This window comes from Dama dama, chromosome X, assembly GCF_033118175.1.
Source record: "Dama dama isolate Ldn47 chromosome X, ASM3311817v1, whole genome shotgun sequence".
Lineage (NCBI taxonomy): Eukaryota > Metazoa > Chordata > Mammalia > Artiodactyla > Cervidae > Dama > Dama dama.
In genome coordinates, this window is record NC_083714.1 from 156,810,808 (window position 1) to 156,834,492 (window position 23,685).

General features: G+C 49.2%; 1 protein-coding gene across 1 annotated transcript in view; it reads right to left on the reverse strand.

The window, feature by feature from the left end:
- Nucleotides 1-1,804: 1,804 nt before the first annotated feature.
- Nucleotides 1,805-23,685, reverse strand: part of LOC133052976 (histone-lysine N-methyltransferase PRDM9-like) — a 30,424-nt gene continuing 8,543 nt past the window's right edge. The window contains 9 exon segments of the mRNA XM_061137733.1: nucleotides 1,805-1,896; nucleotides 3,746-3,833; nucleotides 5,902-6,023; nucleotides 11,214-11,303; nucleotides 11,306-12,400; nucleotides 14,081-14,274; nucleotides 15,346-15,413; nucleotides 15,946-16,217; nucleotides 23,196-23,297. Coding sequence (XP_060993716.1) covers nucleotides 1,805-1,896; nucleotides 3,746-3,833; nucleotides 5,902-6,023; nucleotides 11,214-11,303; nucleotides 11,306-12,400; nucleotides 14,081-14,274; nucleotides 15,346-15,413; nucleotides 15,946-16,217; nucleotides 23,196-23,297 — 2,123 coding nt within the window.

Here is a 23,685-nt window from a genome sequence, read left to right on the forward strand (position 1 = left end):
GAACATGGAGACTGAGTCTGGAGGAAATAGAAAGCTGGCTTCAATTCTCAGCTGGCAGAGAGGGGAACCCAGCAGGCTCATGCCTCAAGACCTTTGCCTGCCCTCCTTGAGGAGTCTAGGGGCTCATAGAAGGAAGGGTTCACAGTCAGGAGGCAGTGTGATAAACAAAGGGGATAGGACTTTGATTTCTTCCTCTTGCATTTATTCACAGTCGCATCAGTTCAGTTCATTTGCTCAGTCATGTCTAACTGATGATGGGAAAGACTGAAGGCGGACGGAGAAGGGGATGACAGAGGACGAGATTGTTGGATGACATCGCCGACTCAATGGGCCTGGGTTTGAGTCAACTCCAGGAGTTGGTGATGGACAGGGAGGCCTGGTGTGCTGCAGTCTATGGGGTCGCAAAGTGTTGGACACGACTGAGTGACTGAACTGAACTGAAACCACTCCAGTAGATTCTTCCAAGTGTGTAGCCCAGAGCGTTCTGCCTGAGGGAGTTGAGATCACACAGGTAAAACGTGTAACAGCTCACAGGGTGCTCAGGACTGTGGAACTGACAGCGCTTCCTGGGCAGCCAGGAACCTGAGCAGTGATGAGACCCTGCCCTTTCGTAGTCCCAGGGAGAAGGAAGCTGATTGGCCTGCCGGCCAGTCCGAGCCACTACTGGGAGGTCCCTGCCTACCCTGACCACTGGAGCGGCCCAGGGGGCCACTCTCTCAGGCCCCACCAAGGCCCTGCCCTAGACCCATGTGGAGAGTCCTTCCAGGCCGTCGTGATGGGAATCTGTGGTGGGAACTCAGCAGAAAGTGCGTGAGGGCAGCTGGGACGTTCCTTCACTGGGACGTGACATCGCCAGGTACACTGAGGTCACGCATGGTGGGGAGGCCGTTTCTGATGGTGGTCTGTGCTGAGAAGGACACAGGACACGGGGAGGCAGGGGCTGACGGGCGGCGAGTCCAGAGAGGCGCCTTCTTGGAGGAGGGGGCATGCTCAGACAGAACTGCATCTGGGCCCGGAGCTCCAGCAGGGCTGGCCGGCGGGTGAAGAGGGCAAGGCCGGGGCTCAGCCCCAGAAGTGGTGCATCTGGCCTCTGTTAGAGTTTCTGCTCCCCAAGGACTGAGGTTATTGTCTGTCTCCTCACGGCTGTCCCGTGCCTGGAACACGACCTGGCCAGAGGCAGGTGCTAAGCAAATATCTGTGAATGAGTGGACGGTCCGAGTGTGGAGATGCACAGGACAGGCGGCGTCAGACTGCAGAGTGGGGGTTAAGTAGATTAGGAGGCCGAGCCGGGAGAGAGGCATACAGGGTTTCTGAGTCTGGACTCCCAGCCCCATTTGGCTCAGCTCCACCCAAGCCCATCTGTTCCCCAGACCCTCTGTTTTCTCTGGCACATTCCCTCTGGCCTTCACTCACCTGCGTGTCCTGCCCTGCATGACTTAAAAGCGGCTCCAAGTCTGCTCCTACCACCTTTGCCTGAAGCCTCTTTATGCTTAAGGTGGGGGATCCCAAGGGCGCCCCCTTAGATGGGGCCACTTCCCTGCCCAGGGAAGGGTGCACCTTGTCTGTGCCGTAGACTCTGCTCTCTGCAGTTGTCTGCCTGTTCGGGTCTCTGCCTGACCCAGGGCCGGGAGTGTTCATGGGTCGGTGTGTCCCTGCTGATTCTAGCCATCCGCCAGGCTGAGTCCTGCTGGCCTACATCACAACACCGCCATTTACTGGTGACACATGGCCCACCCTGGAGCACCGCTGACAACGTGCCCACTGGTCTCAGCTGGACCTCGCTGTTGGGCCGGGAGCCAGAAGGTCAGTGCTGCTGGTGCCTGTGGGCCTGGCTGCCATCACAAGCTTTCACCTTGGGGCTCAGCAGCTGAGCTGTCAGGGCGTGTGCAGAACGCGCTGCAGACCAGCACAGGAGCTCAGCACTGGGCCTCAGCCAGAGAGCGGAGGCACTGACATCAGCCTGCCCTCCGTTAGGACACTTTCCGGCCTCCTGGGTTCTGTTTTGTCAGACTTTCGAAGAATGGGTGGAGCTGCTGCGCTTATCCTGGCCCACCTACTCCAGAGCTGCCCTCACAGACCTCCCCTGCAGTGGGGTCTGACCAGTATATTCCTGGTTCCAGCATCAAGCCAGGGCGTCCTGGGGCCCCTTCAGTTAAGGGGTCAGGGGAAGCAGAGCTATTTTGTTTTGAGGTGGAGTGGGAGTCGTTTGGGTAGAGTTCTCATTTCCTCCAGCGACACTTGTGACTTACGGTGCCCAGGACTCCCAGCCAGCCTGTGGGCCGCCGTGGGACCCCGTCTCCTGTCGGCCCCTCTTCTGAATGGTTGGTCCATGTTCTGACTGCTCGGCACTTGGTGCTCCTGGGTTGAGTGTCTATTGTAATTGGCTAGGGTCTATTCTTTTTTTTTTTTAATCAGTATTTTTTCTTTTTTCTTTGAATTATGGCTGGCTTACAATGTGTTAATTTCTGCTGTGCAGCTCAGGGATACACTTATACAGATATATACATTGTTTTTAAAAATATTCTTTTACAGTTTATCATTGGATATTGAATATTGTTCTCTGCTATGCAGCAGGGCCTTCTTTAACCATTCTACTTACAAAAGCTACATCTGCTGACCCAGCCTCCCACTCTGGCCCTGCACCGCCCCCTCCTGCTCGGAGAGCGCCAGTCTGTTCCCTCTGTCCCTGAGTCCATTTCTGTTTCATATGTGTGTGTGCTCAGGTGTTCAGTTGTGTCTGATTCTTTGCAACCCCATGGACTGTAGCCCACCAGGCTCTTCTGTCCGTGGGATTTTCCAGGCAAGAATTCACCGCTGGGTGAATGCAGGCTCGTGGTCACTCTGACCTGTCTCAGACCTCTCAGAGGCCGTCCGCCCTGTGAGTGCAGGCTTGTGGTCACTATGGCCTGTCACAGACCTCTCAGAGGCCATCCACTGGGCGAATTCTTGCTTCAGGAAACTCTGGCGTGGCACATACCTCTCAGAGGCCATCTTCTGGGTGAAAACATGCTTGTGGTAACTCTGGTCTGTCACAGACCTATCAGAGGCCATCCACTGGGTGAGTCCAGGCTCGTGGTCACTCTGACCTGTGTCAGACCTCTCAGAGACCATCTGCTGGGTGAATGCATTCTTGTGGTCACTCTGGTGTGTCACCGACCTATCAGAGGCCATCCGCTAGGTGAGTGCAGGCTTGTGGTCACTCTGGTCTGTCACAACCCTCTCAGAGGCCATCCACTGGGTGTATTCATGCTTCAGGAAACTCTGGCCTGGCACATACCTCTCAGGGGCCATCTTCTGGGTGAAAACATGCTTGTGGTAACTCTGGTCTGTCACAGACCTATCAGAGGCCATCCACTGGGTGAGTGCAGGCTAGTAATCACTCTGACCTGTGTCAGACCTCTCAGAGACCATCTGCTGGGTGAATGCATTCTTGTGGTCACTCTGGTGTGTCACCGACCTATCAGAGGCCATCCGCTGGGTGAGTGCAGGCTTGTGGTCACTCTGGTCTGTCACAACCCTCTCAGAGGCCATCCACTGGGTGAGTGTAGTCTTGTTGTCACTCTGGTCAGTCACAGACCTGTCAGAGGCCATCTGCTGGGTAAGTGCATGCTTGTGGTCACTCTGGTCAGTCACAGACCTGTCAGAGGCCATCCACTGGGTAAGTGCAGGCTCGTGGTCACTCTGGTCTGTCACAAACCTCTCAGAGGCTGTCTGCAGTGTGAGTGCAGGCTTTAGTCATTCTGACCTGTCACAGACCTATCAAAGGCCATCCACTGGAGGAGTGTAGTCTTGTGGTCACTCTGGTCAGTCACAGACCTCTCAAGGGCCATCGGCTGGGTGAAGGCATGCTTGTGGTCACTCTGGTCTGTCACAGACCTCTCAGAGGCCATCTGCTGGGTGAATGCATGCTTATGGTCACTCTGGTCTGTCCCAGACCTCTCAAAAGCCATCCCCTGGGTGAGTGCAGGCTCGTGGTCACTCTGGCCTGTCACAGACCTCTCAGAGACTGTCTGCTGGGTGAATACACGCTTGTGGTCACCCTGCTCTGTCACAGACCTCTCAAAAGCCATCTGCTGGGTGAGAGCAGACTTGTGGTTACTCTGGTCTGTCACAGAACTCTCAGAGGCTGTCCGCCGTGTGAGTGCAGGCTTGTAGTCACTATGACCTGTCACAGACCTCTCAGAGGCCATCCACTGGGTGAGTGCAGTCTCGTGATCACTCTGGTCTGTCACAGACCTCTCAGAGGCCATCTGCTGGGTGAATGCATGCTTGTGGTCACTCTGGTCTGTCACAGACATCTCAGAGGCCGTCCACCAATGAGTCCAGGCTCGTGGTCACTCTGGCCTCTCACAGACCTTTCAGAGGCCATCCACTCGGTGAGTGCAGGCTCGCGGTTGCTTTATTCTGTCACTGAGCTCTCAGAAGCCATCTGCTGGGTGAATGTGGGATCCTGGTCACTCTGGTGCACAGTTTCCACAGGGCTGTCGAGAGGCACCGTGTGGCTGCCCCAGCTGGGCCCACTTGTTGCGCTCTTGCTGCCCCCAAGCTACGTCTGGAGAAGGCTAATCCCAATGAGAAGCTATTTTCAGACTTCAGCTCACATCCCAGGAACTAGTCTTCCAGCCTAAGCAGGTCACTTGCGGTTTCCTGTGTTAGTGCTCACATCCCCTAGAGAGTGGGCCATGTCTGGGGACACATGTCCTCTGCTGCTAAAACTGATATTAGACTGTGTTCCCAGGGATGGACCACAAGGGGTGATTGGAGAACGTCTGCCCTACCTGCTTGGAGGCACTGTGCCCCAGCCCCTGCCTTCTCCCCACTCACGTACAGAATGTGGGAGAGCAGGAGGGGAAACCTGGGTCCCAGTGAGACCCTCTCAGCAGAGCTGGGCCTGGGGCAGGCTTGGAGGGTGTGATCGAGAGGTTGCTGAACAGGATGCCACATTTAGAGGGCCTCCTGCAGTGTAGGTTTCAGGGCTAAATAGCAACTAAGTGCAGAGCATGGTGGCTGAGCTGACGGCTGTGGATCCTGCAGGCTGAACGCTGAACACTGAACGTTTGAAGGTTGTCTGGAGTCACAGGACGTGCTTGCTCTCTCTGCTGAGATGATCTCAATGGGGACCCAGGTTCCCTCTCCTACTCTCTAGAAGCTATCAAACTGAAGCCACTCCTCATGGTGAGCTCTGAGGAACCTCAGGAAAGAGAAGAATACCTGCTTTCCAGCAGCCATCAGACTGCAGCCACTCCCCACTGTGATCCCCGAGAAAATTCAGGAAGGAGAAATCAGGATGCTAGTCACAGGTGGTAATGTATGTATCAAAGGGGATGATTTCAGTGAGATGGCTGCTGCATCTTCCCACACACAGACAAGTGCTAAGTTCCTTAACTTTAGATGCTGCCACCTGGTTTTGAAGTCCTAAAAGTTTTGTACTGAAAAAAACAACTCTCAACACCTGTATTATAATATTATTATGTCTATACATATGAAGTAGAGACCTTCCAAAGAACAACAAAAGTCAAATCTCAACATTTAGAACAGTGGCACCAGTGGTGGGCACTCCCCAAAAGATGCAACTAGTGGGGCAATTAGAGCAGTCATCACCCCTTTCCCATAAGATTGTGGAGTGGACCCTGACACTGGGGAATTGTTACGGGGAAGAACAAAATCTGACTCCATGTTGAATGCTTTACTCTAACCTTTGCTTCCTGATGGTCTGTTTGCTACAGGGATGCTGTCCATACATCATGGCGTGCCTCAGAAAACCCTGCCCCTCTGCCTCTGTCCGGGACCTGTCTACCTGTGGATGGCTATAGGAGGGAGACAGTAACACATATCCCTCCAAGGCTGGCCATTCCAGGAGATATTTGCCAGATTAATGGCCTTTTTACTTTATTTCCTTACCTCCCAGCACTGTGTTCTATAAAAGACACTGGCATCCAGACCCTGACAAGATGGCTTCTTCGAGATATTAGTCTGCTTTCTTCTCAATCTGCTGGCTTTCCAAGTAAAGTCATATTCTTTGCCTCAGCATCTCGGCTCTGATTAATCCGTCTGTTGTGAGGCGTGCAGAATAAGCTTGGACTTGGTAACAATCCCACATGCATTGCAGTAAAAAAACTGAAACATAAAATGGAAGCTATATTGTAACAGATTCAATAAAGACTCTGAAAATGGACCATATAAAAAGATCTGAAACCAAAAACCAAAAGGAACTCAGTGGTTGTCTGAAATATTTAGAAAGGTGTTAGTGCCCTTCTTGCCTGTATTCCCTGAAGCCACACTGGACAGTCAGGCCCTGTACATTCAGGACACCCTCTCCAGACCCCGGTGGAGGTGCTCTGCCTTCAGTGCCACCTGGGTCTCAGGAGTAGAAGAGACACAGCCTGGGGGGTCTCCTCTCTGATGCAGGGGAGAGTCACACCAGCCACCCTGTCTACCTGCCCATAATAAATAAGGAGGGTTGTCAACACCTGGGCAAATGATGCTGTGGGCACCTGGACTGCCTCATCCTTGTGAGATTTGGTGTTTAGACAACACAGAAGGAGGACCAGCCAAGAGGGATCCATGGAGCAATGAACCCTTCTTCACAGGGACCCTGTGAGACCCAAGACTCACTCTGCACACCCTGCTCTGACTTTTGGGAACTGGCCTTAGTCATTCTCTGGGCAGGAGGTGGGAAGGTCAACAGGGTCTCTCTTCCACCTCCTGAGACCCAGGTGGGCACTGGGGGCATCAGCCCTCCACCTGGGTTCCAGAGAGGGTGTCCTGATTGCACAGGGCCTAACCGTTCAGTGAGGCCGGCCCTCGTCCAAAGTGCACTGACCTGCTGCAGGGTCTCGGGTTCCCTGGCATCCAGCTCGCCCATCGCCAACCCCAGCTTGGTGTCTTGGGAGCCCCTCACTGGGGGGCACCCAGCAGGTGAAAGCTGCATGACCAGTGAGAAGGAGGAGAAGCCGGTGGGGCAGGGGTCCAGCATGCAGTTTCCAAGGCCCCTCTGCTCCCCCAGGAACACCCAGCCCCGCCTGCCGTGGCCTTTCTCCTCTTCAATATGTGTCTTTGTGGTTGATGTTGCCAAACCGCTTCCTCTGGAAGAGAAGGCTCCATGACCATGGAAGGGGTGGAGGTGAGGAGGTGCTGTATCCCTAAACCCAGAGAGCTTCAGAACTAACTCCCCTGAGCCCTGAACGTACTGCCTGTTGCATCTGTACCAACCGAGGCCGAGATCCAGGCAGATTCTCTGTGGAAACACTTTTCTGTCCAACAAGAGAGGTCTTGTTAACCCACATCTGAACCCCGAGACGAAGGACGTGCTGTAACTGTGGATGCAGCAGGGAAGGTGTTTGAGAGGCTTCTTCCTGGGCAGCTCCCCGAGGCCCCTGGAGTTACTGAACCCAGAGGTGGAGCACTCGCACTTCTCTCCTCACTGCAGGCCAAACAGTGTCCCCAACCACACAGCCCTACTCCTCCACCTCCCTGAGTTCAACAGAAACCCCCCAGTCACGAGTCCAAAGCACAGTCTTCTTGGTGAGCAGAGCAGAGGCTGGTGGGAAGAGGGGTGGAGGCTGAAAGCTTCTTTGTAGAAGGAAAACACGGACGTGTGTTCCCGTGTGTGGTGGCCACATGCTGCAGTAATTGGTGTCCCCCACACATTTATGGGTGGGTTTTAGTTTCTGTATTTTCTAAGTTTCTTCTTTTTTAAACAGCTGCATATTATGAGAACATTTTGCAATCAACCATGAGCACTTGCAAAATAAGCTCTTATTTTTTTTCCTTTTTCTAAAATGTTGCAGTTTTCTATGGTGACAGATGAACAGCCTCCTACTTTTAAGTATTCATTTAATTGGCTGCGCTGGGTCTTAGCTGTGGCATGCAGGGCCTTCAGTTGCAGCATGTGGGAAATAATGCCCTGACCAGGGATTGAACGTGGCCCCCTGTGCTGGGAGTTCAGAGTCCTAGGTTCTGGATGAGCAGAGAATGCTGTGATCTCCTACTTAAAGCAAGGTTATATATTTATTTTTGGCTTGCTGGGTCTTCGCCGCTGTGCGGGCTTGTCTCTGGCTGTCAGGCGTCGGGGTTGCTCTCTCGTTTCTGTGCTGAACTTCTCCCTGCGGGGGCTGCTCTGGGTAGGAAGCAGAGACTCTAGGCTCTTGGGCTGCAGTAGTTGTGAACGGACTTAGTTGCTCCACAGCACGTGGGGTCGTCCCAGATCAGGGATTGAACCCGTGTCTCCTGCATTGGCAGGTGGATTTTTAACCACAGCACCACCAAGGGAGTCATTCCCCTTCCCGCTTCCTGGCAACATCTTCCTGTAAAAAAAGCCTAAAAATAATCAGCTTAGTAAGTTTTCAGGAGTCTGAGCTCTGAGGTCAGCGTCTGTGGTGTCAGTCTCCCAAAGGCATCTTGGCTTCAGATACTGGTTGGGCTCATGAGTCCAGTAAGCAGGACAGCTCTGGTGGCTGAAGACAGACTTGGCCTCTGGAGCTCTGCCCTCAGCAACTCACCCAGGGTCCCCGAGCCCTGGCAGCCAAGCAGAGCCGCGCGCCGGCGGGGCTGGTACAGCCACGGGGCCACCGTGGTCAGGGTGGAGCATGCGGCGGAGGCAGCTGGCTGTCCGTCCCATGATTGCTGGTGTCCTGTGTGCCCGTGCAGGGCAGTCACGGTGTCAGGTGGGGCCTGGCCGCTGTCCTGGGGACAGGATGGGACATCAGAGAGCTCGCATCCCCACTCCCCATCTCCCAGCTCTGATTCAGATCCTGGCTTGTGGCTACTGGCAGCTCCTTGGGCTGGGAGGCTGTGTAAAATACCAACCCCCTTGCTCAAGGTCAGCTGAGACCCCAGCTCTGCGGTCACACACCATCTGTGCCACCACCCAGGCCATCCCACTTCTGAGAGGGAGGGCCTATGTGGGGCTGTGGGTGATGGGCAATTTGGGGGTGTTGTGGGCTGGCCCCAGGAGTCAGCTTTTTGGGGGCAGGGGAGCAGAGGGGAGGGGAGGGAGAAGGTTTGACCTGCTCAGGGTTCCAGGGGATTCCAGGCCCAGCTCTGGTGGGAGGTGCAGGTGAGACGCCCCTGCAGGTTTCTGAATTCCCACGGTTTTTCAGTTGAAGACCCTCTGCCTACACCACCCCTAACTCTCCCTCCCGTGGCCCCGGCCTGAAGCCACAGAAGATGGGGAGTTTATGTGGCTTCCCTTCCTGTAGGGAAACCAAGCCACAGACAAACGTGTTCCTTTAAGAAAGCATAGAAACTGGAAAATAATAGTGGGTGGTTATCACTGCTGCGGTTCATGTAGAGACGCTTCACAAGCCTGGAACATGGAGGGGACTGAGGGCCGTTGTCCCGAGTCCTGGACTTCGCACCCTCCACTCCCCGCCCCGTGGCCCACTCTCCCCTTGGTGTCTTCTGGTGGCCGGGCGGACTTCAGGCTCCTGAACCCCTTCTGGAAGGATCAGGCCGGGGCAGAGGTCATTCACAGAGGGGAGGCTGTGGTCGACCTTAAGAACGCCATTGCCCCCACTCTGTGTTGGAGCTCAGTTCCGGGTCTCAGCAAGTGTGGCTTTCTGGTGCTGTCCCCACCCTCACTCACCCAGGGTGGGGGGCTTTGTGTCCAACTTGTCCCCTTGTGCAGCCTGGTCACCCCAGGACCCGTGCTGTGTGTGCATCTGCTCTGCTCACAGCTCAACCCGGGGCCCATCAGACTTCACTCCTGAAAGGGAAATGTAAGGACGAAGTATTCCATGGTTAAGAATTTCAAGGTCACGACAGCGTTGCCCAGAGCGCACGGGAACAGGTACGAGGCCAATGCAGAGAGAAGCCGCGGTGTGGGATTCAAGGACCCTCCGTGTGGGGGTGGGATGGGGCCGGACAGGGATTTCCTGCAAACCTGGCTCCAGGCTCTGTTCTCTGCAGGGGGATGACTGTGGGCACTGCCTGTTTGTGGAGGAGACGTGGGGCTGCCCAGCTCAGCAGGAACGGCAGGGGTGGGAAGGGAGGTTGGCCTCCCTTAGCACCCGTGACCTCACACTCCCTCATCAGGGCAGCCCAGTGCCTAAACAGCCCCTTCCTCGTCTAGCCTGAAGACCTGGAAAGTGTGGGGGCTCGAGGACATGCAGGAAACAAATTCTGTAAAGCAATTATCCTTCTATTAAAAAATAAAAAATAAAAAAACCGATTGAATAAAAAAACAAAAAGGAAAGCAAAGGTGTGGCTTGCATTCTCAGCCAGCCTCTGCCAGATTATGCCTGTGCTTACCAATCAGACCAAAATGCTGGTGCTCCCACCTCATATCACAGATGAGAATAGAGACACAGAGAGGTTGAGCATCTTTCCCCAGCTCACACAGCTGCTGGGGGCAGGGCTGAGAACTGGACTCCTGTGGTCGCATCTGGAGTTCAGATGCTGTGATGACCCTGAGGGAGCAGCAGACACAAGATTGCCCATGCTCAGCCAGGCACGTGCGCACACACACACACACATGCTCATGGCCTTCACCTTTGCGGCTACAGAAGTCAGAGGGAAACAGTGGGCCACCAGGAGAGGCCAAAGGAGAGTCGGAGTCTCTAAGGAGGAGAGGTCCCAATTCCCAGAAGGCCAAGGAATTCCCTTCCCTGGTGAGTCTGACTCCACTCTGCATTCCTCTCCCTGGACCAGGATTGACTGTCCAGTGACCTAACTGACTTGGCTTGAGAGTTATGCCTTCCCGGGGGTACAGCTACAACTGGACTCCACTACTGTCAGTGATACGGGGGGAATGAGTACATAGTCTGGGCTTCAGATTTGTTTGGAGACAAAATTTATTAGAAGAGGAGTACTAAAAAACCACGAAGGCAATTGGCATGAACATCTCCAGAACACTTAAGAAACTCTCTGCTGTTTATCTACCTCCTCTCCTGTCACGAAAGTGGAAGGTCTATTTAACAAGTAATTCTTGATTATCACACTCTTTCTTTAAAATATTTATCATATATTTATTTATTCGGCTGTGCTGTGTCTTAGTTGCAGACTGTGGGAGCTAGTTCCCCAATCAGGTATTGAACTTAGGTCTCTGCATTGGAGTCTTGACCCCTGGACGACCTGGGAAGTCTCTCCTCATACTCTAGGGGACAGTAATGGGTCACAGGCCTCCTCTGAGGCCTCCTTAGAGCTGAGGCATGGGGTGTCTGCAGTAATCCTCCTGTGGCTAAGGTGTGGTTTGTTGGTCATGACTCACTCACACTCCCTACAAACATATGGCTACTCCCCTGTGTGTGTCCTCTGGTGTCTGATGAGGAGTGACTTCCGACTGAAGCTTCGCCCACATCCCCGCAAACATAGGGCTTCTCCCCTGTGTGTGTCCTCTGGTGTGAGATGAGATTTGACTTATCATTGAAGCTTCTCCCACACTCCCTGCAAACATCGGGCTTCTCCCCTGTGTGTGTCTTCTGGTGTCTGATAAGGTTGAAGTTCTTAATGAAGCTTTGCCCACACTCCCCACAAACATAGGGCTTCTCCCCTGTGTGTGTCCTCTGGTGGGTGATGAGGACGGACTTCTGACTGAAGCTTCGCCCACACTCCCCGCAAACATAGGGCTTCTCCCCTGTGTGTGTTCTCCGGTGTCTGATGAGGGTGGACTTCCGATGGAAGCTTTGCCCACACTCCCTGCAAACATAGGGCTTCTCCCCTGTGTGTGTCCCCTGGAGTCTGACGAAATCTGACTTCTGACTGAAGCTATGCCCACACTCCCCGCAAACATAGGGCTTCTCCCCTGTGTGTGTCTTCTGGTGCCTGATGAGGGCTGACTTCTGAAAGTAGCATCACTCACACTCCCCGCAAACATAGGGCTTCTTCTCTGTGTGTGTTCTCTGGTGTCTGATGAGGGCGGACTTCCGATGGAAGCTTCGTCCACACTACCCGCAAACATAGGGCTTCTCCCCTGTGTGTGTCCTCTCGTGTGTGCTGAGACTTGACGCGTCCTTGGAGACTTGTCCACACTCTCTGTACGTGAACCTCATAATCCTCGAGACCCCTGCCCCCGTGAGCAATGTGCCTGTGTCCTCTGGATTCAGTTTCTGGCTTGTGCTGGGCTCGTCTTTCATTCTCTCATGCACCCAAGAACCCCCCATTTGTCCTCCGGGTGAGTAGGCACAGGCCCTTGAAATCATCTTCAACCTTGTGCTTTTCAGCAATTGTTGGGGCCTGTCCTTGACCTCCTGACCTTCAGGATTGTCGCTAGGGCTGTGTGGGTCTGCGTATCGCTGATTTTGATTGCCTGGGCAGGGATCCTCTAGTTGGAGGAGGTCTCTTTCAGATGGTCTCAGGAGATTCTTAGAGGGGTGACTGCGTTGGGTGTGTTGGCTGAGAAATTTCTGACTGGAGAAGGCCAGAGAGCAGGAGGCACATGGGTGGATCTTGCACTTCGGTTCTGCTGAAAGAGGAAGCTTTTGGTCAGGTAGCTGGTTTGCCATGGTCAGGCCTGCCTCACTAATTATCTAAGTGTTGACAGTGCACAATTTGTCTCCCATTGGGTGTCTCTTTATTGTCCCCAATTCCACTCCACTCTTATTCTCTATATCTACAGAAATCCAGGAAGTTGGTGTCAGGGGCCTTTTCTACCTATCACCCAGATGGAGACCTTCAAGCACCATCAGAGGCAGCATCTCTCCTGATAGAGGTGGATCTGTAGGGAATTTCCCTGCGTCTAAGTGTCTGAAATGTCATGTCACAGTGGCCACAGGTATTTACCCTACTGAGGGATAAGACTTGATGACCTAGGTGAAATGTCCTGAGAGGCTCCCTGTGAGGGGAAAGGGTCTATTAAGTTAGGGGCGCCTGGCCTGGAGCTCTCTGCATATGGGAGGCAGCACAGGGGGTGGTTACAGCAGGTGTGGGTAAATCTGACTTTGTTGCTCCTTGTTCAAAGAGCAGCCTTTGTGCCGATCGCTGCAGGAAGTGGGTTTGAGACTGGACGAGACCGAGCGGCCCAGGTCCCACTGACTAAAGGTCTCTGGCCCCTGTGTCCCAAACTGGTTCACAAATTGCTCCTCTCTCTGTTTCCCATAAATCATAAAATAAAGGCATATCCTTTCTCCAGCCTCAGCAGTACTCATACCTCATTTATTTCATTCAGTCTTAGTCCATTTAACGTGCACTAGGAAGCCCTATTTAAAAATACATCTCCAGCCAGACTCTTCACACCCTCACTCCCAAGCATATTAAACTAGCCCAATCTCCCCTCATGTCTGGCAATGAACTGACCTCTGAGTGGACTACCCCCTGCTGTCTCGTCCGAAAAATGAACTAAAGCATCGTCTTAGCACAGAGAACATGATGCTTGCAGGTGAAAGACACATGGTTGTTCTGTGTCACCCAGGAGGACCCCTGGTGCCTGCACGTGGACACAGGCCCTGAGGCTTCCGTGTCCCGTCCAGCCTCCTTCCTCTCCCTCTGTGATTCCTCCCACGACCCCTGGCATGGTCTCTCTTCCCGGCCCTGGGGCTGTAGCACTGGCTGCTTCCCTGCCCGGAATCCTTCCCCACGGGTGTTATCTCTGCACAGACCCCGCCGCACCGTCCTGCACCACACCCCACCCTCTGCTCACGCTGACCCGAGGCATGTTCCCTGCGCTGGTTTTCCTCAGAGCACCAGCCCCTGTCTGGTGTGAAGCCCCTGCTGCCCCTGGGCAGTGGTTCTGTCTGTTTTGGTGTGTGGAGCACCCTCTGGCACAGAGTATGAACACACATGACAGTAAACTGGACCAGTAACTGAATGCATGTCACTGTACATGTGTTGCTTAGAAATGGGAGGAAATGAGGAAGAAATAGGTAAAGGGCAGAAAGCTCGTAGGTGCTAGAAATGTTGCTTTTTGCTTCTAAGCCTTTCAGCAGAAGGTGATGTTACCCATTTTTTTTTGCATGAAATATTAAAAATTAGAACTAGCATTTTTAATATAATAATTTTTCCTAACAATCATATGACAAGAATCAAATTCTGAGGCATTTTAATTGCAACTCAACTGACTTTACACTGGATCATACTCTGCTTCGAAATCAGACCACGGAGGCTCCCAGGATGGGGTCGGTGCTGGAAGAGGGCTGACACTCACCTCTCCCGGTCGCGAGCTCACTCTTCCCCCTGCTGTTCCTCTTGATGCCAAGGTCCTGACCATACTCATCCCCATACCAGACCAGCAGCTCACAGCCCGGCCTGACCACCTGGCAGGTTCGGTAGAAGATCTGCCCGTGATACTGGAAGGCCACCAGGTTCTGCTCCTCATCGTCCCGGGCACAGTTCACATACCTGGGGTAGAGGCCGGGAAAGGGAAAGAAACCTCAGGTGATGAGTGCCCTCCACTCTCTGACCATGCCCAGCTCCTTGCCTTCCGCCTCTGAGGCTGCCCCTCATGTGGACCTTCTGTTCACACCTTCGGGTAGGCCATGTGACTTCTCATGCTTTTCTCTCAGTACCTAATTAGCCATTTTTCCAGAGCCCAGTTCCAGACTCATCTCCACCTGGACTGTCCTTGAGGCTGGTGACCTCCAACTCCTCTAAACTTTGAATTAAGCTCTCTTTCATCCATAGGACTTGGGGCTCCTTGGCTAACACACAGCCCTCAGCACTCACCCCAGCCTGCTTTCTCTCCCAAGGCTATCTCCCATCTCCCCACGTGTATCCAGGGTTCTGTTTGCTTGCCCACCCCCTCCCACGGAAACTTGGAGAGAGCTCTGATATAGCTTGAGACACGGAACAGTAATTGTTTGTTCACTGTCTCCCTGCCCTGATGAAAGGAGAGGCCCTCAGAGAATGGCCCTGCTCAGGGCCATGCTACCCCCCATTCCTTCCGAGGCCTCAGGGCCCACTTCTCACTGGAACCAAGACTGAGGAGGTTGTTGCCAACATAGAGTCAAGGTCTCCTGTATTGGCTTATCCTGGCACTGTGTAGTTACTCAAAGATAGAAAACCTAAGGTTACCGTTCCTAAAATCAATTGGCAAATGTCTGTCTGCAGTATGATCTCCAAAAGGACATGGGTTGTGTGATCTGCTTCAGTAACGAAGTTCATTGTCTAAACTGAAACATAAAGTGCATGGTAAGTGTCCATTAAGAGAGTTAAAGGGTCACTGGTGAATCTAGACTCCTCAAGTTGTTTTCAGGTCCACCAGTTTTGTTCAGCATATAGACTTGTATCTTGACGGCACATGCCATATTTTTATTTGCTTCTTTCCAGTGTCTTTTGAAATGAAAGAGCATGATATGGAGGGAAAAGAGGAAAGAAGATGTGAATGCTGTTGAGGGAGCTGGGTTGAGAAGGATAGGGGCGTGGGATGGAGGGAGTCTCAATGTCTACACACTGCAGACTCACTGCACTCACCTCATCCAGTTGGCCCAAGACGTGTCCTTTCCATCCACATATTCGTAGCAGTTCCTTGCTTTGGTGATCTGAGTGTCAGAGAAAGAGTTACAAGCTTTCTTCTTTCTTTTATTTTTTCTTGGTAGGAAGATATAGAAGAGCTATTTCCCTCTGTAGTCATTGGTGCTTTTCAGCCTGCATGGATTCACCTGCCAGTCGGACCACACAGTAAGCCCCTTACTCATCATTCCAAGTCTGAGTCTCTTGGTTCATTGAAGGCAAGGGCTCCACAAGGAGGAGTCACTTCTGTGTGTCTGTACTACTGTGTTCCCACCTCTCCTCTGACCTTTAGATAGAGGTCCTGAGTGTGTACACAATGGTCCCACCTCTCCTCTGACCTTTAGATAGAGGTCCTGAGTGTCTCTACACTGTGGTCCCACCTCTCCTCTGACCTTTAGATGGAAGTCTTCTGTTGACGCCCAGGGCACATAGTACCCAGGGCTGACTGTGTCATTGCTGACCATGTTATCACCATGTGCGTCCTCGCAGGTAGACATGAAGTACCCCCCACCACACACAAGCAGTTAGAGGCCAGAGGACAGGGAAACGGGTGCTTCTCACCTGCCAGGCGTATCCAGTCTTGGCGGCCTCTTCATCGTCTGTGATCTGGCCCTCATAGGGGCCAAAGTGCAGGCCCAGCGGCAGATCGGACGCCTCGTTCCACACTCCAAGCCCAGCATCAGGTATGCCCGACAGTCTGATGCTTAATCCAGGGGGCAGAGTGAGGGCTGAGCGGTTGGCATGCCCCTTTTCCACTGCACAGTCCTTTACAAAGGTTGGGGGCCCATGGGCAGCACAGCTGTCGATGAAGAAGTTCTGACACTCCTCACAATCTGGAGGTGAGAACAGGGATGAGAGGAAGTATAGTGAAGTTGCTGGTCGTAACGACCTCCTCGAAAGAACTGGGGCACTCATGGTGTTAGGGGAAGCACACTGTTTGAGATCGCCCACCCTGTTCAGGCACCATAGTAACCATTTACATGAGTTGTTTTATGGCAGGAGATCCTGATAAGGAATACGGAACTAATAAGCCACCACCAACCGGAAGAGTTCGGGAAAGATCAAAAGGAGACACCGCATGTCTGTCCACATCCCAGAATCCCTCTCGCTAGCATCCACCTTGGCTGAGGGATGTGTCAGCCACCAGGAAAGACTCTGAATTAAAATGATTCGCCAAAGACCACCCGGAAACTAATCCATCACCATAAAACTTTAGACTGTGAGCCACGAGGCAGAGCAGTTCTCCTGAGTTCCCTTACCTCCTGCTTCCTGCCCAGGTGCCCTTTCCCAACAAAATCTCTTGCTTTGTCAGCATGTGTCTCCTCGGACAATTCATTTCCGAGTGTTAGACAAGAGCCCAGTTTTGGGTCCCGGAAGGGGTCCCCCTTCTTGCAACAAATGGCGACTCTGGTGGGACTCTTCTTTGCTGAGATTGATATCCTGACCACTCGGGGTACTCAGGGCCCAGCTTGCCTGCCAATGGGCCAGACCCAGTGGCTGCAACTGGGACTTTTTTGTCCCTGGTCTTCTCCTGATGTGGACAACTGGCCAGAGTGCCCCGACCGGTAAGGAACAAGAGACTTTGTTGACCTCTCTCCTTCCCTCTCTCTTTCCTCTCCCTAGCCCTTCCTATCCTTCCCATTTTTCTAGTCCCCTGGTCCTGGACGCAGGAATCTGGTGGAAGGGCCTCAGCTTGAGCTGAGGATTGGAGACCTATCACCTCCTCTTGGCAGAGAACTCGAATTTTCTGGTCTGGTTTCTGGTAGGGCCGGGTTCCAATCCTCCCTTTTCTGGAGGCCCAGGGAAAAGTCCCGTAACGCCTGGGTGTCTGTAAGTGGCAGGAGACGTCTGTAAGGCCACCCCTTTTGTCCCCCTTTGCCGCCTCCTCCTCCTTCTTCTTTCAACCTGGCTTCCTTTCCTCCTTGTGAAATCTTTGAAGACATCTGAAGTTTTGTGTCTCTATGGAAGGCTTTCTGAGAGACTGTATTCTTGTATTTAAGGGAGTGTCTGATGAGGACTGCCAGGTTTATATGTGTGTGTTTTAACTCTGTTCTGTGTTGTGATTTGTGATGGCCATTTTGCTTTGTCTGGCCACCATTTAGACCTGCTGCCATTTTGTTAGAACTTGATTTTCTTTCCCTGTGCCTTGAGACCAGGGCTCTCAGGAACACTTATATAGACCATCTCTAACTCCTGAGATTGAGAGAAAAAGGAAAAAAGCCTTTAAAAATGTTATTTATTTCAACTTTTTTATAAACTAGTAAATTTTATATTGTACTATCTAATTCATGACCTAACTTAGAAAATGAAGCTAGATCTTGCACTGTGTCTGTCTAAATATGTTTTGGTATGTCTTTGTCTCTGGGTAATATTTTTTAGGTTAATTTGTAAATTAGCTCTATTTAATTGGCTTAAAAAAAGATAAGTGCTTACAAATCAAATAATTCTAAATTAAACAATAAATTCCAGGTTTAGGTGAACTGGGAAATATTCAGTACTAAATACCTGATATTAATGTTTGTTTGTTGACCTAGCTAATATAGACATGTCTTAGAGAAATTAACATCAAGTAGAATATTTTCATTGTACCTAGGTTTAATATAAGTTAAATATTATACCTGTTACAAGTTTGTCAACAAGGAAATTACCTCGAGTGAAAAAACTTCTAAAAAATGTAAATGAGGTATGCATTTGTATATAAACTCTATTAAGAATAATTATTCTTTAAAAATATCTGTCTAAAACAGTCTCCCCAGATTGGCATAACTTGAATTTCTAAGGGTTGTGCTAAACTAAGTATTGGAAGTCTATTAAATAATTAGGTCATTTCCAAATGAAATAAGATTTTGAAACATTTACTACTAAACACTGATTTCCTTTTACAGAAAAACTAAAGAGATTTGGGACTATAAATGAATAATGTTTGATGCCATCCTAAAATGTTTTAAGAAAGCAAGGGTTTTAGAAATTATCACTGGTATTTATGCTCACCAATCTATAAAATGCTAAAATAAAAGTTAGCTCTTGGTTGCTAAAGGAAAGCAGGAAGTGTGCTTTCAGTAAAAAAGTATGAAAAACTACTAAAAAGTGTTATGCATGATCAGGATTTTCTAAAATTGGATTGCAATTAGTTAGATAAATGGATTTTGTTAGGAATGACAGGGTCATAAGAAAACTGGTTAGAGCCTCTTAGGTCCAAGATGGCGGAGCTGACTTTTACTAGACCTTGAGCCTTGGTATTTACGCCCATTGTGACATATCAACAAGCTAAATGATACACCCATCAACATTGACTAAATCTGACCAAATGTTCTAAACGCTTTTAATTGATCTTTTCAATAAAACTTCCTAAATCGAATTCTTTTGAAGTTCCTTTGACCTCTAGCTAACTTTGGGGTGCTTCAGAGGGCCCCTGAAACATCCCAAAGAGAGATATTAAACTGTATTTATTTGGTTGGTTAAATTACATGAAAAAGATTATCAAATGAGTAATAAATCTGCTCATGTTATAATGTATGATAAAATTACTAATACAGATATCCTAGAAATTATATGGAGTTCTTAACATTTTGATATGTCTTTGTGTTCTAATTAGAAACCTGATGACTTCACAAAAGTTAACAAAGGACTGAATGAACCAGCGAATATGCTTATAACTTATGGTTTCTATCTAAAAAAATTACAGGTTTGAATCTTGTGTTTTCCGGGAGTAAGGAAAACCTTCCTCTCAAACTGATTATGCAAATAATTTGGTAAAATTATACGTTATGAACAAAACAATTATATTTTCTCTCTATCTGACTCCTCCAGAAATTTGGAACTCTTAGGTTTCCATTAAGTTTATCAAATGAGCTAGGAAGGTTATCTCACTAACAGGTAGAAAAATCTCAAGGAATTTTTGAGCCCTTAAAAAGAAAAGAGTTCACCTAGATTTGTTAGACAAAATCTGTGATAAGCCTTTGGTGTGAGTTTCCCAGCCCTGTTTTATATTAAAAGTTCAGTCTGAGATTCTATAAATGTTTCAGCAAAATAAAAAGTCTATGATCAATTATGGTTATATAAATCATTAGAGCAAAATTAGTGAGAACAGACCTGTTTTTGCAAACAAACTAGCCTTAATTTGGTTATATTTGATAAAAATGAGGGTAACTTTAGGAAAAAAAAAAAGATATTTCAAAAAATGTTAAATCTCAGTTAATGGAGGTCTGCATGTAGTAAGACTCATTTCTTAGATAGTTCTTTGCTGTTATGTGATATTAATGTAAAATTTAATTGAATTCTTAAAGAACACCCTAAGCTTGTTTCTGAAGATTATCTCAGTAATCTGTCTTTGGATGAAGATCAGATGCCTCATGACCTGCAACCAGGACTAGAAAAAGACATAATTTAGGAGACTGTCTCCAACCTGGATAGAAGGGCTTTTTATCAGGTACTCTTAACTAGCTCATGCACAATGAAACTGAAGGAAAATTAACTCTTAGATTAATTCCCACTTCCAAAGGCCCCTACACTGGATTGGTCTATAGAAAAGACAGCCGACCTGATCTCACCTTAAAGTGATGCTCAAACAGGAAAAACTACACTACACCAGGATGAAAAGACCACTACATCAGAGGTAGGCAGCTTGCCCAAGATGCAGGATCTGCTTCGTATGATCATTTATAATGTTGTCTTGACTTCTTAGACCTTTGCATATAAATCAAATGCTTTCCTATCATAGGCCTGATCCTATGCTAGTTTTATTAATCAATCCAATTGTTGGGCTTGTGGCCAATTACCTGTATCCAATTCTGGGTTACCTTGGTAAATTTCTCTAATATAAGATTCTAACTGGTTGGCCCTGAAAAAATTTACTTAAAAAAAAAAAAAATTATAGTCATATTCAGGTCACTGTGATGCTGCTAGATGGGATCCCCTCACTGGGCCAATTAATAATGCCTGCTCTGACTCTGGCCGTAAATTTGAGCTTTTTTCTATTACTCAGGCTTAATCAGAGCAACAAGAAAAGTTTTATCAAAAAAAAAAATCTCCCACAATTATGAGAATGATTTATACAGATAACACCAGGCTATGGTAATTTAGGTTTAAAGTCTCCTCTGTGTTGGAAACAATTAAATCATACTAAGGATAATCAGTCTAGTAACACTAAAAAACTGGGCTATGTGCCTTATAGATGGTGGTGCCAATGTATAATTTCCATGCAAGATAAAGATTCATGCAGAGTAGACTAAGTCAGATGACCTGGGATATACTGGGCTACATCTAATGGAAGCTCTTAAGTCTTACTTGTGACTTTACTAATACTGCTGGCTATGCTCTTTGTATTTCACCTGTTTTACAAAACTGCTGTTTTTTACACCACCAAATGTGTGCCTGAGGCCTCTGATAAAATAATATATAGTTCCCTATGAGATCGATGATGATAACAGTGTAACTCTAGATATGAAAAAAAGCAACAAGAGGGAATGTCTTCCTGGACCAAGAGGCTAGTAAGACAGGTGGTCCAGAGAATTTTGGATACTGTTTAATGGCCTAGTCCAGTAACAGCACATTGAGTGGCCTGTCAACAAAATCTTTGCCAACCTGAAAATGGACATTCTCAGCACCATGGGATAAAATGGTCATGAAATGCCCCCCTCAAAATCATGGTCAAGTTTATGAGCAAAAAGGGGCTCTGCCAATTAAAGATTGACACTTGCCATCTACATCTACAGAGATTAAATCAAGGCCTGTGCAACTGCTGACTTTCAACAGCCCTGAAAGGAGTTCAGGGTGAAGATCAGGAATGAGGCCCTCGGTGCTCTGAAAAAAACTGGCAGAACAGGCCTTCAGATAGTTAGATCTTTTCAAGAGATTTTATGAGTCCCAATTCTTGCATCTTCTCATACCTAGAGAAACACCGACGTCAGTAGTGGTGACATCTGCTTTGGCTATTAAGGAAACTTTTACGACTACAAATCAAAATAGAGTACTCAGCTATGGTTCAGACATCCTGGAAAATAACCAGGTGTTGCTATGGGTGTAATTTCAGATTAGACGTTATATTGCTAAACACTTGAGTTTTCTGAGTCGTGTCAGGCTTAGATGCCACCATTCTCAAAACAATGTCTGCTGGATGCTAATAACTTCTACCTTACTTTTTATAAAACTAGACAACTGGCCACCTGGCTAAAAGTCTCCCTGAAGTGCCAGGACTAGACTGGGTGTCAGGCCTATTTTTATTTTTATTTTTTTTATTTTTTTTTTCAGGCCTATTTTTAAAAAGAAGAGATATATTTTGTCTATTAAAATTCCAGTTATCCCTCCTGCAGCTACTACTAATTGGGTCTGTTACAACAAAATGCCAGACCAAAAGATTGAGATTTTAATCATACAAGGCTCAGATCTAGGACTTAGAACTCAGGAATACTTCCAATTCAGTGTCTCTTCTCCAAGCTGAGGCGGTCCTATGCCCTATTTTGAGAAAAACTTATCACAGTCATAGTTGCCCTGTTCCCTAAATTAAAACTGAGCAGGACTCTGTGGGTGGCGACTCTGGAGTACAGATCTGCTGTATGTTCCCCATATCTCATCTGTAAGATATAGGCTTCTTTCAGCTTCCTTGACCTTCCCTGAGTTCCAAACGGTGGATTCAAACGATTGCAAATCAGGGAAGGGAGAGAATACTGAAACAGGAGAAACAATCATATGGTGGTGCAGCCTTGAGACAGGGTCCTGGTTCCTACTCAAAGAAATATGCATAACAATGTCTTTTGAATTCTTCTACAGACCTGGAGCCACCACCCAGGTGGAAGATGGTAGCTTCAGACTAAACACAATTCATGGAGCACAGCTCTGTTCCTTCACCACCAGCCAAGCAAAAAAAAAAAAAAAAAGTCACAAACCCTGCAGCCCTCACTCCAAATCTTGCCTCCTATTTCTGGGGACCAGTGATGACCATCCTGGAAGGTCTCCTGTTTGGCCCCTGTCTATTTCATCTCTGAGAGGCGCCAACAGTTTCAAACTAAATTGCTGTTATTACAAGAGTAAAAGCTGGTTTCAGATGTAGAACACCCCAACTTAGATCAGGTAGAGAGAGACTTCTGCTCTGCTAGGCAGGCCCATGCCCAGGCACAGCAGGAAAAATTTACAGAAGAAAGAGACCTCCGCCCCAATTCCCAAGAAGCATCTTGAGTATAAAGTCTCTCAGGGGGGAGTTGTTAGGGGAAGCACACTGATTGAAACCACCCACCCTGGTCAGGCACCATAGTAACCATTTGCATGAGTTGTTTTATGACAGGAGATCCTGATAAGGAATACAGAACTAATAAGCCACCACCAACCGGAAGAGTTCGGGAAAGATCAAAAGGAGACACCGCATGTCTGTCCACTTCCCAGAATCCCTCTCGCTAGCATTCATCCTGGCTGAGAGATTCGTGTGCCACCAGGAAAGACTCTGAATTAAAATGATTCACCAAAGATCACCCGGAAAATAATCCCATAACCATAAAACCTGAGACTGTGAGCCACGAGGCAGAGCAGTTCTCCTGGGTTCTCTTACCTACTGCTCTCCACTTGGGTGCCCTTCCCAATAAAATCTCTTGCTTTGTCAGCATGTGTCTCCTTGGACAATTCAGTTCCGAGTGTTAGACAAGAGCCCAGTTTCAGGCCCTGGAAGGGGTCCCCCTTCTTGCAACAATGGCATTTGTCCTCGATCCTGCACCTCAAGTCATAGAGGAAGGGGATGACCGGGGGATCAGATGGTGAGGTGAGGTTAGTGGACCAAGGCCTCATAGCCCCTTCTCCATGAGTGGGCCAGCAGGGTCACTCACAGAGGTAGTCGTCATCCTGGGGTTCACTGACCTCTTGGTACACATGGCCCTTTCTTTCTCGTAGACTGTACCTCTTCACTCCAGTCTCCTTTCCTCTGAATTCTAAGATGGAGAACAGAAGCTAAGCAAGGCTGGTGGGGTCTGGAGAATTAGTCTCTGTTTTATCAGAAAGTGTGAGATCTCCTACCTGTCCATCTATACACTTTGTTAAAACTTTCTTACATGTATTTTTCAAACTTTTACTTTTGTAATTTTATGCTTTATTATTCCATTATTTATTTCTTGGCTTGTGGGATCTTAGTCCCCCGACCAGGAATGGAACCCACACCTCCTGCAGTGGAAGCGTGGAGTCTTAACCACTTCATCCCCAGGAAGTCCCTTCTCTATACTTTTTTTAATTTCCCTTTAACTACTGGTTCAGGAGACTGAGGCTCCAATGACCACATTTGCCCAGTTCAGTGATAGAGTTCTGCACTTCCCGTTAGTAGGT